Source organism: Enoplosus armatus, chromosome 22 (genome assembly GCF_043641665.1).
Source record: "Enoplosus armatus isolate fEnoArm2 chromosome 22, fEnoArm2.hap1, whole genome shotgun sequence".
Taxonomy (NCBI): domain Eukaryota; kingdom Metazoa; phylum Chordata; class Actinopteri; order Centrarchiformes; family Enoplosidae; genus Enoplosus; species Enoplosus armatus.
Window position 1 is genome coordinate 14,713,986 of NC_092201.1, and position 18,329 is coordinate 14,732,314.

An 18,329-nucleotide genomic window follows, 5' to 3' on the forward strand; every position below is an offset into this window, starting at 1 on the left:
CACACATTTCATGATGACTGTCCTTGTGCGTCTGATGCATTTGAATGAGATTCGTAGTCTCGGATCAAACACCTCACAGCCCGACCCCGTGGGTAATATGCGGTGGTAAGACAATGGCGATGGTATTGATCGTGCCTGGCTGAGACTCCCTCTGAGGGAAAAAAAAGAAGCAGAAAACACACACACACACACATGCACACACGCACAGACTGCCATCTGTCATGGCTGTCGGCAGCTTGGTCACCATCTTCCTCTGCAAATGGGGCAAAACACACAAAATAATAGACTGAGGGAGAAGGAGCGAGACGTGCAGGGAGCCACTGCCTGGGGAGCCGACGTAAACCAATGGTTATCATTTGGTCTTGGCCCGAGCCGCGGTCTCGACGCTGTTAGATTCTGCACGTTCTCCCATGGCTCACAGATGGGACAGTGTTTAAGGTGCTGGTTGTCCATCAACTCCCCGAATGTCATTACATGTGTGCCAGCTGGTGAGGAAGGTGACGCCTGCTTTTTAAATTAAATCCAGGAAACACAGGAGGAGAAGACGGCATGGTAAAAGAGGGAACATCATTAATAATATCTCCCTGTTTGATCAGCGTGATAAACTGCGCAGCGCGAGTCAGGGATATCAACGTCCACGCTGCTTTTATTTTCCAAGGACAAACGGATGCACAAGGAAACTGACTTGGATAATTGGTGCTGAGACATAAAAACTGTGATCACAAAGGAAACTTTTTCACTGGTTTGGTCGTGACATGTGTGGGTCTTCTTCAAAGTGCGTGTCTTTTGTTTTGGCCGTGACGCATTTTGAGGAAGTTAAACATGCCTCAGCTTCTGACTTGCCACGCATTACTTCAGTGTGAAAATAGCCTTTTTGAAAGCAGGCCTACATGCAGCTGCAGCTCTTGGATGAGATGATACAACCCTGGTTGCTCTGGCTCTTCTATTTGAAAAGAGGCTCCTACATTCTGTACATTTTCCATATTTGCTTGTTCCTGTTGGGGGTCATTGACACACTAGAATCTATACCAGCAGGCAACACTACCACATTTGTTTCTTAAAGCTGCTATGACAAATATTTTCACATTTACAATGGATCAAATGACTATGTGTATTGTGAAAGGAGTCAATTATAGGGACCCAAAGAGAATTATCAACAGGCTTTGCAGTTTCCCTCGCGTCTATGGAGCGCTTTAGCATCTTTTAACTCATTGTTTTGGTTTTCCGGCGTGCAACATTATTGTTCTGGTTCACTCTCAACATCATCAGTGTTGTTTCCAGATCCAGGAGGCAGGTGTTTACAGCCTAAAAGCTCAAGAGCATTTAGCAGCTAAAGAGCCAGATATTTCGACAGATTAGTTAGCGGAGAGCAACATACACGCAACTTACATTCGCCAGGTTCATCAACGATAATATGTTACTGCTGCTAACTTACAGCTTGTTGTGCTACCCTCATGTGGCCAGAAAAAACAAACAAATGAATGAAGGTTAGCTAGCTAACACTAAATACATCTACCAAGAATTACATAGCTGGTGAGGGTTTGACTTATATGCTACTTTCAGTGACTTTAACTTAAAACCCACATTTGCTTTTCATTTGTTTCATTTGTTTTCAAGTGACCCAAACAAACCAAATACAGCAGTCCACCTTTCCTTGCACTGTTCAGACAGAAAGTGAACTATAGATGTGACTGGATCACAAGTCTCTTAAAACAGGTGTAGGTGTCTTAAAATAACCACTGGCAGCCAAATCAGTTTTCTCTGCACTTTGATTTAGTCCCGGAACAGTGTTGAAGTGAAGTTGCATGATGCCTGCAGGGAGCCAGGTTGGGGGGGTTGAATCTTTGAAGCAGGCAAATGTTGCAGTAGTGGTCAGACATAACACACAGTAACACTGATCCAATGCCAGTAAAAGTTTAAATAATTAATGAAACCACCTAAGAAGCAGATGGGAGGGCTTTTTTGGGCTGTGAGATATAAACGATCCTCTCTGAGGTGTTACATTACACTGTTGTCTCGGTTAAATAACATGGCGGCTTTAAGCCAGTGCAGAACAATTCACTTCAACCCTGAAACGTTTTAAAAAGTTTTAAAACGGTTTTAAAAATGTATCGTTCTGATTGGTGGGGCTCATTGAAAACTCCTGAGTCCATAAATAAAATGCCAGCGGAGAAGCTACAACAGACTGACTGTAAGAACAAGGAAGTGGTGGCATTAGACTATGTTTTAGGAGTGAATTACAGGGGCTGCTCAATTTTTCATGCACTGTAGCTTCAGCCTTGACAGTTTAGTGAGCTTATGACTGGAGGGTTGATGGATTGAATCCAGGACTGCCTTGGGGAAATGTGGACAGGGGACATAAATGGGAAATAACCATACTCTTGTGTCTGAAAGACTAGAATCCGGGTGTTGTTGTCCCTTTTGCCATATGTACGTAGGCAAACAAACAGCCCAACAAATTCATTGTTTGCATTTTACTTTTCTTAACCAAACACCAGACCATTTCTATAATGGCAGTGCCATCTGTGTGCCTACCTGTGGCTGATCTGTGTCCCCCGTAGACTGGACATGGTTTCTTCCAGGTTCTGCCGCAGGTCAGCGATGTTCTTCACCGTCCTCATGCGTCTTGTCTCGGGATCCTCTCCTGGAGACACACATTGTGATATGATTTACTGAGATGTTTGCACCTGCACACACACAGCAGTCGCCCACATCCACAAAGGCTACACATGCACAAACACACAATATAAGAAGAGATGAGGACATCTGACATGCAGTATTTTACTGGATGTCACTGAACGTCTCAGTAGGGAAACAGAATGATGACCGATCACGATGACAGCCAGCGTGGCTGCACGTCCCTAAACCCCATGTTGACAATTGGGAAGCCATACAATGAATCAGCCTGTCAGGCTGCACCACATGCAGTTCCTTTAGTCTAAAAAAGTAGATACATTATTCTACGCAATGCTGACATTTTTCCTTCAGGCCGATGCAGAAATGTCGTGCCATGACACCACGCGCTCTGTCAGTTAGTTCAGGACACAGTTGTGCCTGCAAAAGAAAACTCTGTCAGAGCTCCTGTGCCTCTCTGTCAGGCATGTCGGAAAGCGCTGCCACTTCAGTCCACCGTCTCCCCACCCCGCCCTACAGCAGCACAAAGCGCGTCGTATGTTCCTCTCAGTGCCTCGTTTACAGCTGAAGCGCTTGTTTCATTCAGGCATTAGGCCTCTTCTGAAGGAGAGCTGCTAACAAGCACAGGGTGGGCAACGCTGCAGAACTGCGGGCTGTGGGCGCACACCAAAGTATCTGCTTGTCTGCTCCAATTAAGCCTTTCTGTTAGCTCGTCAAGCTAGCCTATACCCGCGGGCGGGCACCACAGAATGGGTAATTAACAAGTGGCATTAGACGTAGACATGGATGCCGGTCACACTGCTTTCCAGTTTCAAGGTGCTCTCAGAAGAAAAACTCCACGGTGGAGATGAATGAGCCGGCAGATCTCGCACGACAAGGCGACAATGCGGCGTGATGGCATGATGAGTGCGAGAAGCTGTGCTCTGTCACTGTGTGCTGATTTCAGTGCTCTGAGCAGACATGCTGACAGCGAGCTACAGTGATTACAGCGACTGGGGCAAATGGGGGCAGATGGGAGCAGTGGTAGGTTGGAGGTTTGAAAAGGCCCCCCAAGCGACTCCTGTGGCGCAGCTCAGTGCCAGGAGGTGTTTATATGCCGAAATATCAAGCAGGTCGGTGTTGAAAATGAGCAGAAAAGCTAAGCCAGTTTTCCCTGGATAACTATACAATTGTAAAAAAAAAACTATTTTCAGAGTTGACCTCAAGGCTTTCTGTATACACTGTATACATTTCATTCCCAAAAAAATCCACAGTGTGCAAAATTGTGCTCCGCAGTATGTCTCTGGCATTTCTATCAGTTCTTCTTTTACAGTGAAAAAGAATGATTTGATTTGAACAGACTAACACGACACTGCCAGTATGTAGCTGATCTTGCACACTGACGCTGATCTTCCTGTTTTGGTGTATGCTATGTGACAACGCGCATTGTTGCTCACCAGGTACAATGAGTGTGCAGAAGATTGCCTTGGTGACGCCGACGCTTTGTTCAAGTCTCTTGAAAGGGAATCCTCTTTGTTGCATGATGCGATTTCTGTAGTTGTCACTAACTATCTTGGCCATGTCTGTCCTGTAGACAAGCCTATTTAAATCAAGGTTAAATCAACAAGCACAGGGTCAACTGAACCTCATTTTCATTTACTACAATTGTCTTTCTTTTGAAATGCTTTAAAACTCTCTTGAATGCGCTGAAAATGCAGGGACATCAAGCTAGAAACAGTAGCAGATGGGATGAGATTCATAGGTTAACATTGTCTAAGCACACAAGACTTTGCAATTCCAGAAACCAAATCCAAACACTATAACATCTGCATTTAAAATTTTTTTTCAAAATGAAGTCAAGGCTTCACCTCAATTATACTGTATCGTGCTGTGTAATGACCTCACAGGGTAAAGAGCAGTCTGGTCTAATTGAGGTCATGTTTTGTCTTTGCAGAGCGAACAGGCTGAAGGCCGTGTGAGGTCGAGGTGGTGCCACATGTTCTTAACCTTCTGACCCCCATATCAGATGTCCAGTCTGTGGCAGGTAATTAAAAATGAATGAGGTGCATATGATGAAACTTAAAAAAAGTACACAAAATCACAGTGACAAAACTGTGTTCACGGCCAATGCACAGAAGCTTCTGGATTTATTCTCGTCAGGGTGGAACACATCTGACGCGGCACTGAAACAATCGTGAGAGACGAACAGCTCTCCTGTGGAGCCCAGAATCGTACGCTTTTGTCATTTTTCAGTAGGTTGCAGCTGCTTCAGGAAAGGAGACCCAGCCCAAGAGTGAAATGGGAGATGGATCTCTGTTACCGCAAACTTCTTCTTCCCTTTCTCACGTTTTCCCTGCTCCTCTCCTCTCCTCTCGCCAGGGTCCCTTGGAGAAAGATCCAATTACAATCCCATTATAAAGTGACACGAGGAGATCTGGCCCTGGAGTCTCCATCATGAACGGACACTGCATGCAACATTGAGAAGAAGCCCAAGGCGTGTGTGTGCATTTATTATGTTGTTTTGTGTGTGTGTGTGTGTGTGTGTGTGTGTGTGTGAGCAATTCACTGCGGTAGAGGAGCAGAGGTCTCACCTGCACAGTAGACCAACACTTTACACACACACACACACACACACACACACAAGCCTAATATTCTAATGTTGCGGCTGCTTTTACACATGTGTAGCTGGTGTTACCATTACAGAACAGAAGGTACACACACGCATACGGGGTGCAGAACAAACGCTGCTCGAGGTAGAGTTGATACAACATAATGCAAATGACTGCCGTTTGGGACTGACGCGTTTATACACACACTCCAGCACGCACACACACACACACACACGCAGCACCAGTGGGTGCTGAAGTGCCAGTTCCCTCTCTCTCCCCCTCTCTTTCAATAATGCATGTTAGCTGGTACTGATGCCCCTCGCTCCAGCTGAATACTATTAGGGTACCATCCCAGTCATCTAATTACAATACGCACAAATGCACACACATGCATTGCCAACACACACACACCCTTGTTGCAGCATTTTGTCACAAATCAGCCTTAATAAAGCTTTGGCTGTCAGTCATCGCTATGGCAGCTCTCTCTCCCACACACACACTCATACACACACACACACACACACACACACACACACACACACACACACACACACAGATAGATGTATCCACGCGCAATTTCGTGGCCCTTGTTGCTGAGCGTGTTTCCTAACAGGCACTGCAGCACGTTGAGAGCCTGTTAATACGTATCAACGACAACTGCTCCCCGAGGCTAAAAGCGCAAACTGTCACGACAGCAGCTGGATACTTTGAGGGCCAACTTTGACGGGGTGAAAGGGTTCTTTAAAGATGTAAATGGCTGCTCTACTATCTGGATAGATCTCTAACACACACACACACACACACACACGCATATAAACACACACAGACACGGAGGCATGCATGCACGCAAAAAGAAAGAAAGAGCACCTGTATGTACAGAGTGTAGATAGGCATGCACACACACACACACACACAGGTGTAATAATAAGCTATTGATCACGTTGGCTGTGTGACTCACAGGCAGTGAGGGAGGTGTAAGTAATAAAAGCTGTGCTTTTTCAGTGGGTGAGGTGTTGGTTTTCCATCGTCTATATCTCAAGGTATTTCTTCTTTATGCTGCATCATGCCTCAACCTGCTTAAAGGACATCAGCAATAAGCAGCTTGTTGCCAAAGCTCGCCCTGCTGTGCTGTGCATTTTACTTAGCTTTATCTGCAGAGTCACAATAATCTACTGTCACAACTACGGCAAAAAAACGGAACCTCCCACGTCCCTTTCCTCTCATGTGAAAGCCCGGTTTGCACATGGCAAGCTCTCCCAAGCAAGACTTTCATAGAGCTGCTGTCGAGTAAGTCTGTAAGTCACCTGTGGGTATAGACTCCAGCTGCTAAATTCACGGTACAGCACTTAACAATGCTGCACACACACACACACACACACACACACACACACACACAGTGTGCGGACGCAAGTGACAAAAGGGATGCGTACGGATCTTTTGCCTTGTGTAAATCTTGTGGGTGAGGATGCATTAACAGCATCTGTGAGTGTGTATGAGTTGCATGAGAGTGAGGGAGGGCGTGTGTGTGTCTCACAATTTCCTATCATATAATTTCATATAATGCTAATAGCACGCTCTGAGAAATAAGTTACCCCATCATGAGGATTAAGAAAATAACCAGCTTATTGGAGGCTTTTTCTGCTCTGACATTCCCATGTTCTGCTCAAGTCTGCATTTGGAAACCTTACCAAAACTTTACATTAACATAAGTTCTTACTTCCTCCAATTTGTGGTGTTGTCATAGTAATCCTTTCATGTTGGAGGAATGTAATCCCCAAATGACTTGTTTCTATAGTATGTCACGCCTTCCACATTCATGCTCATTTCCTGGGCTGTGTTGACTTACGTCGGCGAGGTTGCGTATGCAGCACCTGCTCCAGGTCGCCCAGCATGGTGAGGATCACCTCCTTATCCAGCTGAGCCGTTCCCTCGCGAGGACCGCCCCCTGAAACCTCCTCCTCTGCCCAGTACCCGCCATCTTTCTCCTTGCCTCCACGCTTCCCGCCGCCCCTGCCTGCTGCTGGCTCCTCGTCGGAGCGCCCGCTGCTGCCCTCTTCATCTGTCCCCACCTCCTCCCTGGACGTCCGCGCCGGCTCAGTCCGTGGGTGGCCGCTGTATGACGCCCGCTGTGGCCGCCCGCCTGCACCCGTGCATCGCCAAGGGACCGGGATGAGGGAGTGTTCGGACTGAGAGAGCACCTTAGTGAGGGAGAGAGACAGGGATCGGGCTCTGGTGCCCCGTGCACCTCCGCCCCTTGTGACTGCCTCTTTCCTGGGGCTTCCCTGCAGGCTGCCTCCTGCCCGCTGCGTGGGGGATGAGTGTAAGGAAGAGTTCTGAGGTTGTGAAAGACGAGGCGACGGCTCGTCAAGCTCAAAGGAGTAAACCCGCTGCTCGCCGTCGCTGAGCAGGGTCAGGTTTGTGAGCGAGCGCTGCTTGATCCGCAGGTTGAGGTTGTCGGGGAGAGGCTGGGGAGGCCGTCGAGCTGGGCTGCCCCCCTGATACACCGAGAACTCGGCTCCTCTCTTCATCTCTGCTCACAGCTCCCCTCCCTTTTTTTTTCAGCTTACCTTTCCGCCTCTGGTGGCTCAGCGAGTGAAGCTACACATGCGAGCGGATCTACCTGTTTCACATGTTGTCTGCGCTGTCACTGAGAGAGCAGATGGAGGGAAGGAGGAACCGGAGGACGTAGGAGGCAGAGAGATGTGTCCCCGCGTCCCACGCCTCCCGACTGAGGTCCAGGCTTCAGAGGGCTGGAGGAAAAGAAAGCACAGGGCGAGGAGCTGAGCAAAAACCTCCCTCTCAGGCATGTAGGTAGAATCCGGATCCATCCTTGAGCCAGCCCATACTCATGGTCAGACGTTGAGCCAGACACAAACACTTATTTCCTCCACTCCCGTCTCCTGTCCTCATGCTTCCTCCCTGTCTTCTTGGCTCCTTTCTCTTCCTCCACCACAGTCAGGGGCGTGGATGAACGAATCGCTACATCTCCCTTCCCTCACTAGCACGTTCTCTCTGCCTCCTGCGCTCACACTCCCTTTATCTTTGCTCCCTATTAAATGACAGCCTCTTTTCATTCACTCTTATCGCTCTCCCTCCACCTTCTGTCTCTGCTTTAATTACCAGCTCACTGCCACGCTTCTCCTGCCTCCCCTCTGACTCTCTGGCCGTCTCTTCTCTCCTCACAGCGGAGAATGAACGAGTGGTGAAGAGGGCGAACAGGCTCGCATAGCTCTCGGTCTGCTTGTTCATTCCAGCATGCAGCCTGCAGTACTCTCTCTCTCTCTCTCTCTCTCTCTCTCTCTTAGCCCTCCTTCTCTGTGTTTACCTCCCTCCCTTTCTCTTGATGCCTCTCGTTCTTTCACTTTCCGCTCACTTCCCTCCTCTTCCCAGCCCTTATCTGTCCTCCCTCACACTATCCTTCGCCGCCTCTCTTTCTGTCTCTCCATCTTTCCCTCGCAGTGTGACAGTGACTTGTTTGGACAGTGCACCTGTAAGCTTGCAGCCTCTGCTGCGCCATGCCGGCCGCCCGACTTAATTAAACGCTATCTTGAGGAGCTCAAACGGCAAGCCCGCAGCTTATCATGGATCAACAATGAGACCACAGAACCCATCAATCAATGCTCGCTTTATTAGCCCCTGTCGCTATTAGTCACAGCTGTCCTCCACACATGTTTTAATCCTGCTTACCAATAGCTAGTAGGGGCTGGAAGCCTCAGAAAACCATAATCAAAGATCCTAATCATGTCTTTACACTGAGAGTGACGCATCTGCGTATTAGTCTGCTGCTATCCAGTTCACAAAAGCTTAAATCAACATGTGAATAAAGATTTCATATTGTTATATAGCTTTGATGTTTGGATATTGTCACTTTTGACAGTGGTTCGGCCCGTATATGTAAGACGAGTAGGCTTGTCATGTGGTATTTGCGGCATGCGTGACTCATTTCTGCCCCTCTATGGAGAAGGAATTGGAGGGAACAAAGGATGTGAAACGACCATTAAACGTGTGACAACAACAAGGCAAGTGTTTGAAATGGACCCCAAACAAAGGGAATGATCAGCGCTGCAGTCTAATTTTGTCCTTCAAATGATGGGCTTCAGGAAAAGCCGCGACCGAAGCAAAGCGTCTGGAATGTCACTGCCGACCTGACATCCCCAAACCCGTAATCACGCACTGTTGTTTGTGCGCCCTGCGCTTTGTAGGCGGTTTGAACTTGACATCTTATTTTTCATCGAGTTGGCCGTTTGTTTGATTTATCATCCAAGCTGACCTCTTATTATTTGTGTTACTATATAGTTTCAGTCCAAATAAAGATATCCACCATTTGAATCAAGTGGACGTAAAATCCAAACCGTTCCCAGACTTTTTGGAGGGATCCTCAGTAACTAAATCACAGGCAGAAGATTTAGCACCTTAAACAAACCAGACCATTTTCACCATAGATGAATTTCAGACAAATGGGATGCTTGGAGTTGAGACGCTGAAGTCTTCATTTTCAACTGGCACAATCCAATTGAAACAATGGGATTCCTCTCTGCCAGCAGCTTGTGTTTTGATGGTGTGTTGCCTGGTTTAACCTCTCGTCCTGCTCCCTGTCAGGAATTTAAGTTTGTGGTTAGCAACTCCTTCAAACCGGTCAAATGTCCCTCGCTCCTGACCGCTCAGCTGCAGAAGCTCAATTGCGCAGATGTCCACTGACTGTAATTAAAGGACAATAAAGACGCTGGCAGTCTTGCCCTCTTTGCAAACAAACAGCACAATGCACTGTTTAATTTCTCTGCTGCTTTATGGCTTAAAACTCCTCCTATACCCACTTTTTCATGCTCCATTGTTGCTTATGTCCATCCATTCCTCCACCTGAACATGCCACAAATATCTGAACTGCAGGAGCTCTGGATAAAAATATCCATCAAATGGAGGCTGAAAACAATAAACGATGTGCATGTGTCACATGGCTGGCCGCGATGCAGCGCTGGGATTGTAGCAGACGATGTTAGCCTGCAGGGATGTAAACAAAGAGCTGCAGATGCTCCCTGTGTCCGGCTGTCAGCGCTGACCTTTTCCCTTTGCTGCATGAGACCAGCCTGGAACAGGGATCCCCCCGGTAAACACAAATACACACTCACGCGACACCGGTGCATTGTGCTATCCACAGCAGAGGCCTTCAAGACCTCTTCCAATCCTGCAGCTACCCTTTAACAATCCTTCATTAACATCGCAGCAACACTCAGCTGATCGAAAATGTAACAGTCTTAATGTGAGCTAAACCAGCTTTTCTATTTCCTAAAGAGGGTACATGCGTTGTCTGAACGACTCCTCTCACATGCAGAGCAGCGTTGCAGTGGTAGCAGGGTCGACATTGGGTAACATTACATTGCTGAACTGCAGATGAAGGTCAAATTCCTACATGACCAATAATACAAGAGACACATGTTAATGCACAGAGGCACGTGCACACTCACACACCCACAAACAGAGAGAAACATCATACATGCAGAGCCCACGGCGTGTGTGTCGACCTGCTGTACCTGATATCTCCTCCAGGCACTGTTTGGCTGTCTTGCTGTAGACCAGCTCTCCCTTGGTGGGGCTGAGGCAGGGGTCAGCTGGGGCCACCATGGTGCAGTCATTTTCTGAGAATGTCCTAAAGGCACAGAGAAACAAACAACACACAGCAGTTATACAGACAGGCTGAAATATCTGGTAAACTCAGGCTCGACTACAGCCACTACAGTCGTTTCACAACAGCCACGGGGGGTGAGTTTATACTGAGATCGCTGCTGAAAGCTGCTCCAGCATCATGTTCACTCATTCACTGTCAAACAATGCTATGAAAGGATGACACAACATACAAAGGTTAAGGATAAAGATCAAAAAGTCCAACCCACTCCGAATATAACAATAACGGGTATGATGTGGACGGTTTCAGATCAGCTTTTGTTATCATTTGTCATTCTAATAAATCACATAACATTTGTCATGTTTTTAACCATAGAATAATAAAATGTATAAAAGAAGTGGACGTAGCCACCGTGATGTCCCCCATTGGTTCGTGAGCTACCCTTTTGAAGCCTCGAGTTTGGCATTTCTTGCCGCTGCCATCTTGTTTTTTTGGAAGCAGAAGTGACCATATTTGGACGAGAGGGTGGAGTTGGGGATCTGAGAACCCAAAAACAATACGCACGCCTACCTATACCGGAAACTTGACTACCTGGCTCCTGGTTACACCGAGCGAAGTAGCTGCTAACAAAGTTAGCTTGTAAATGTACTTACTGGTAAAATATGAACAGCTGACTTCTAGAGTGTCTTTTAGTTAAACTCAATGCCGCTATCCTGATTGACAGGTCACTGTGGTAGCCGCGCCCTAAAGCACACCCTACTTTATTGGCTATTTCACTCTAAATGGGACCATAATTTACAAAATGAACATCGTGCTGTTTCGAAGAAGACTTGAAACTAATGATTGAGACGATAAACTTATCAGGAAAATATTTACTAAGGTAATAAATCAAGTGCGAAGAAGGGTCATTTTCTCATAGACTTCTATACAATCAGACTTCCTTTTTGCAACCAGTGGAGTCGCCCCCTGCTGGCCGTTAGAAATAATGCGAGTTTAAGGAACTTCCACATTGGCTTCACTTTTCAGACCCGGAGGTTGGTGCTTGTTTTTAACCAGAGCCTGTCCCTAATTCCGTCCTTCAAAACCAAACTATTTAACACAATCTTAACATTCTCATAGTTTTTTCCAAAGATGAAAGTTTCTTCTGTCCCTCTCAATGAGCACCATTTGGTTTTTTTAGTTTAGTAATGGCATCGAAACTACAACCACATTGAACAATGCATTATCACATAAACATAACATATATGCCGGTATTTAAGGGTTAGACAGACCAGTAACTGAGAGATTTTAGTGTTTGATTTAGGACAATGGCCAGAATCTTCCCTCCTTGGGTTCAGTCTGTCGTTTGTGTTTCTGCGATGTTCCACAAGGAAAGAGTTTGAATTTCGGAGTCGTTTCTTTGGTCTCAGTCGCATATTCAACAGATGGACACCTCTAAAGGGAGGAGGGAACCGTCTCTGATGAGAATGTCTTCCGTGAGTGTGTGTGTGTATGAAGCGTGCGTTTGTGTGCATCTGCCTCTCCTCCTCAAACCAGGGCCTCACGCTCCGCTGATTTGTTTGCTGATCTGAAGAAACAGGGATAGTCCACACGCACATGTGACACACAAAAACCACATGTGTACTAACAGTCATAAACAGACAAACAGTGACAAACACACAGTTAAACACAGTGACAGATGATACACATACAAACACAATAATGCACACTCACACAGGAACACACACACACACACACACACACGGTGAAAAGTGTGCATACAAACACTTTTAACCACACACACATAAAAATCCTGAAATACACACAGTAGAACTTGCATACACAACACACACAGACAGATCTAAGCAAAAGCTACTGTATAGTATTCATTCCCTTCCATATATAGACAACACACACACACACACACACACATACACACTCCGGAGAACGCCGCTGCCGCCACCTGCAGAGCTGCAGATAAAAATTGGCTTCCAATTGCGACAGCAGCATCAGCCTGTGACTTCAGATCGTGTGAAAAAGCTTTTTTTTTTTGCAAGCTTCCCTCACCTTGTTCACAAACACATTCACAGATATGCACTGACGCTGTTGCGCACAACAATTTTGGGCCCAAAATAAGAATGCAGATACACGAGGAAAAGGTGACTGCTGCAGTGCCACATGATTATTTACTCAAAATGAATTCTGCTTCTTTTAAAGGGAAGGGTGACCTCACCCATAAGATTCAGGTAAGGCCTGTTTTTAATGAACCGCTGCAATTTTTGAAAAAGCATTTCCATTTGTTGTTTCATCAACAGATAATCTAAAGATGTGGATGTCTCAGTACCCCCCACACTGTTTTAATGGCATGTGATCTTCAGGAAATGCAGTGCAGAAAGACCAATGATAGCTGAGCAACACATTTTAACCTAGTTTATATGCATCACTGTAGTATTTCTATCATTCCTGATTCTGCTCCTGAACTCGAGTCAGCTTAGGTTAAAGGAGCAGAGGAGGACACAGAGGATTTGGTTGATGACATTGCAAAACCTTTGAGCGTGCGTGGGGAGGAGGCACTAATCAATCCTGCACACTATATCTGCAGCAAAGTCCTGCAACCACGCTGGTCTGTGTCAATGACTTAAAGTGGGTGCAGAAAGACAGAGATGCCTAATTGGGCTGAAAGTGACGGCAAATTGCAGCACAGCAGGAGGCCTTTCCACTTACTGTCTGCATGCTGATGGCTGCGGGTGAGGCCCGCTGGTGAGGAGGAACATTTACAGCAAGAGAAAAGGAGGACAGAGGAGGAAGAATCTTTGCACAGAGGAAAAAGGTAGAGGTGGGTGAAATGGATCTGCACCGTACCCCAACGGCAAGAACAAGGTGCTAACACAAGCAGGCGTTTCATACCCTCTTTGGTTAATTGGTCAACAATGAGGACTAGTTTAAATGCAGTATCAATGCAGTAGTGTCTATTTGCACCCGGGTGAGAAAAGTCACATGTCAGCTATTCTGCAAGTTACACCCGGCATGAGAGTTTATCAGTGACGGCCGTGGGGGTTTAGTGTCGACCGCGGTTGTCTATTTTCGGCAGCAGGGGTTTAGTGCGGGTCGCAGACAGGCTTTAGGAAGTCAGGTGATGTCATATAAAGAGAGTCCATGTTGGAACCAGGTTGGGGTGAATGGACGGATGGGTGTGTGTGTGTGGGGCTTTCACCTGGGAGACTGCTGTTCATGTCCTAACCTAATCAAAGGCTTTCTAACACGTGGTTAACATTGTGAAACAGCCGCAGTTTAGGTTCCACCAAATAACACTTCCACCAATAGGTGCAATTAGCAGTGTTAGCTACTGACACGTGGGTGCTAATAGCATCTGCCTCATTATCTAATGTGTGGCCCAGCAACATTTCAAAACAAAATCAGTTCATTTCAATGCAATCCCAGTGATCTGTGGATTCCCCTTTGGTGAACGTAATTGGTGATTTGGTAATCTTAGTGAGCACCAAACCTCTACTATTTTGTAAGGACGTGCGGATGAATTCCGCTGTGCCACTTTCTGATGTGACCAAGTGAAGCCTCTAACAGCCCAACTGTCCATTGACTCTGCTGGCCGGATACTTCAGTTTGAAATGTCAACAATCAGAGGTGGTTGTTAATGTTTGGTCTCTAATGGCCACGAGAAACTGCACTGAAAAGTGAGTAAGAAAACTTCCAGCTTCTCTCCCCAAAGGCAAAATATAAATCAGCTCCCCAAGAAGTGATGGTCTCTTAATAGCTAATGTAGTGTAGCTGTAGTGTTTGTTGCTTGCTTGTTCCACCCCAGCTCCACTCGCTGTGGCCAAATTTGCGATTTCTCGCTCCAATTACAGACAAAAAATGGCAGCAAGTGGTAAACTCAAGAAGCCCAGGCCTCAAAATGTTCCCTCCGAAACCTGTGGGTGACATCACAGATGGTACACTTTCCACACTCAATGTTTTTCTGTTTACTTTTTGCTCTTTGAGTGGGCTGTCTGTGCTTTTACAGTTCCAGTTTTGGTTCCCTTCTTCATAACTGACTATCACTCGCTATCTGCGCAGGACTGATAGCCGCAGCAGTTTTAACTCGCTAAATGTGTGGGATTAAAGTAATGCTAATGCTCGAAAGAGGCATCGGCGAATGTGGCGGGGCCCGACTGTGCACAACGGAGGAGGAGGATGAGAGAGGGAGAGAAGGGGTGAAGGATTAAGTCTTGTTTAATGGGATTCCTAACTCTCTTTCTCTCCGAGCACAAAGGCATCTCAGAGACTTTGGCAGCTCCTCCATTTTTCCCCACTGGATTACCTCTGCTGTTGTAAGAGAAAATCGTCCCTGCTGGGTAGATTTACCCACTTCCTGCACCTCTGATGGCTGTAACGTCAGGGAGCCACGCGTCAGCCGCATGCATCAAAACATCACCGGTTGAATGAAGAGGAGGGAAAGTTTTCCTGAACGCTGCCAGTGTCTGGATTCTCACATCAAAGATGAAACCCAGACAGTTAAATAATAGGCTTTGGCAAGCGGCAGGCAGTGGATGTTAATTTGTTCTGTAATGACTGTGAAGAGATGTGGAGGCGAGAGCAAGATGCACGGTGGGGAGCGACAGCTGATCACTGGGAGTGTTCCAGGAATTGGTTTGTAGTGCATACACACACACACACACACACACACACGCACACACACACTCACACACACACACACACGCACACACACACTCACACACACACACACACACACACACACACACACACACACACACACATCTCACCTGTACATGAAGGGGGCCACAGTGGCAGTATTGGGGTGGTTGTGCTGCTGCTGCTGAGGAAGCTGAACTACTCCATTCCCTCCAAGCGCTCCTCCTCCTCCTACACCACCACCCCCTCCTCCTCCTCCTCCTCCTCCTCCCAGCATCCCACTGGACCCAGACAAGGCAGAGGTGCTGGTGGAGGAGGTCATGCTGGTCCTTTTGCCCTCTGGGCCCCCAATGGAGCGCTGTATGTAGAAACTCCCACCCTGCCCTCCTTTCGTCAGCTTGGCTCTCTCGCCCTCTCCACTCCGCATGTTGCCGCTGCTGTTTAAGGCCGCCTGGCTTTGGCTCTGCGACTGAGTCTGAGGCTTGGACGTGGTGGTGGAGGGGGCTTTAAGTCCTGGTTTAGGGATGCCGCTGGAAGCCGAGCCATCTTTCTTTCCAGATGACGGCTTCCCTCCCTTAGGAATGAGGCTGGCAATTTTGGAGGTCTTCTTGGTGGGGTCAGCATATGACTCGCGCTCCTCTTTGGGTGGAGAACTGTCCTTAGAAGATTTCCCAGACTTGCTTTTCTCCTCTTTGTCTTTAGACGGGGCCATGGACCTGCTGCCATTGGCAGAAGCTTTTGAAAATGAAGAGGAGGGGGAGGAAGAAGAGGAAGTCTTGCTTGGTGCAGTGAGGGACAATGCGGGTGTCTTGGTAGACATGTGCTTGGCCGTAGCACTGCTACTGCCACTGCTGCACACCGAACCCATGGGCGTCAATCCTTCGTCGCCGTACTCCGACAGGTCGTCCTCCTCCTGCAGAGCCATCTCGGCCACAGACGGCGACGCTCGCGAAGCTGATCTAGGGTTAATCAGGCGGAACTTCTCCAGCATGGACCTCTGGGGCCCACCGCCGCCAGCGGACCCTGCTTTTGACCCATCGCTTCCGTGCGGAAGAAGGCCTTCAGAGGCCTGGGGTGAATGGGTGGGAGAGGGTGAGTGCGTGGGGCTAGCCAGCATGGACGAAGTGGCGCTGTGCTTGAGGTTCATGGATTTGCTCCGCCAGGACTTGCCGGCGGTGGGCGAGGGGATGGCAGAGGCCAGCTGCTGCCCGCTGAGGCTGGTGGGGACCGTGCCACCAATACCGCTCCCATTCATCCCGCCGGGTGCTGGGATACCCCTCACCGCTTCTGAACCAGGGGAGAAGAGAGACAGGAAGGACGATTATTAAAAGTGCTCATTTGGTGAATTAAAACATCTACTACGATCCAGCTGTTACATTTACAAATCATTTTTCCAATACATATCTTTGTCACTGACTTCTTTAAAAGGTTCAATGTTATAATGTGCCTTTCTGGACTACTTTGGCCATTATAGACTATTACATATCCATAAACTACATATCCACTTCGGAAACATTAATTACATGGAGTTAAATACAGAGGGTCAAGCATGTGCAGCGTAAATTGCATTATTTTTGTTTTAATTCTGTTATTTATTTTAGAACATGTATCCACAGCAGTAGTATTCACTGAAGACTCTGGCACAGGTAAGGATTTCCTAAGCAAACTGAAACATTTGGAGCAAACCGTCAAGTTCGGATTATGGCAAACTTTCACAGTCTTCCTGGATTTATTTGACATCAGAAAGAGCATTTCCTAAAGTCACAGCTGACTACTCCCCCGTCTTCCTCTAAGGTTTTACACACGTTCAGCTCAAAAGTCAGGCGAAAATGGGAAACTTTCAGAGGATTTCAGTGTTGTGTAAAGTAAAAAAAAATGGAGAGCTTATTCCCAATCGGTGCAATATCAACAGCAGGTTGGGTTAAAAGAAAAGACTGTTAGTACTACACTGGTGTCTCGAAGGAGTTTGCACTCAAGTGTGCTGTACCTTCCTGTTCAGACTTCCTCCCCCTGATTTACGCTTCTGTAGAGGCCTGTCACAACATGTTTGCAGGTGGATAACAGTGGCTATAAGGGACAAGCCACCATGTTGTAGCCGTGACAACAAAAGAGATCACACCAGCTATGTTACCATGGATGGAGAATCTCTTTCTGAAAGGGAACCGTCCAGCCCCGAATTCACTGTTCAGCTTCTTCTGTTTTTGATGATCAATATGTTCTCAGAGTTTGAGGACTTATTCATAATTTACTGTTTGGGGAAGCAACTCTCCCTTACTTTTTACGTCGCTTCTGCCTTTCTGCGAATTATTCTGAGATTGCATTGATTTCACTCGTGTTATACACGTAGACAGGGGGTGTCGTAGCAAGACCAAAGTGAGCTTTTCCACTTGAAAAAGAATGAGCACTGCAGCCTCAACTCAGAAAATGTCTTCTGTGTTGAGGGTGCGGTGGGTGTAGAAATTGGTGTCTGCCTCTGATCCAGGGATTTCTCCCGGTATGACTGTTCAGCATTGGTAGAAAATGGCAGCTCTTGGAGAAAACCCTTGGCCTTTGGGAGACTTGCATCCAAACCAAAATCGCTGAAACTGTTTCCTGCTAAAAAAAAAACCCCAGCCGCTGCTGGAAATATCTGGTCATCTATGTTTAGCCATTTATCTACATTGGCAAGGTACATTACACTGGGTGGATTTTCAGTTAGAATTGTCATTTAAAAGGTACCCTGTGGAGTTTTTGACCTCTTGTAGCACCATTGGAGCGATTATTTTTAGAGTGGGTCCCCACTGAAAACTCCGCAGGGCACCTTTAACTCTTCCTGGAGGCATGCAGAACAGGCATTCACCCACATTTAGTACAAAGGA

At 47.1% G+C, this 18,329-nt stretch overlaps 1 protein-coding gene across 1 annotated transcript in view; it reads right to left on the reverse strand.

Annotated features, from left to right (window-relative positions):
* nav3 (neuron navigator 3) overlaps positions 1–18,329 on the reverse strand; it is a 182,274-nt gene that overhangs the window by 62,911 nt on the left and 101,034 nt on the right. The window contains exons 9-11 of the mRNA XM_070929387.1: positions 15,603–16,737; positions 10,751–10,866; positions 2,536–2,644 (exon numbers count right to left, since the gene is read on the reverse strand). Coding sequence (XP_070785488.1) covers positions 2,536–2,644; positions 10,751–10,866; positions 15,603–16,737 — 1,360 coding nt within the window. The remainder of the gene's footprint in view (positions 1–2,535; positions 2,645–10,750; positions 10,867–15,602; positions 16,738–18,329) is intronic.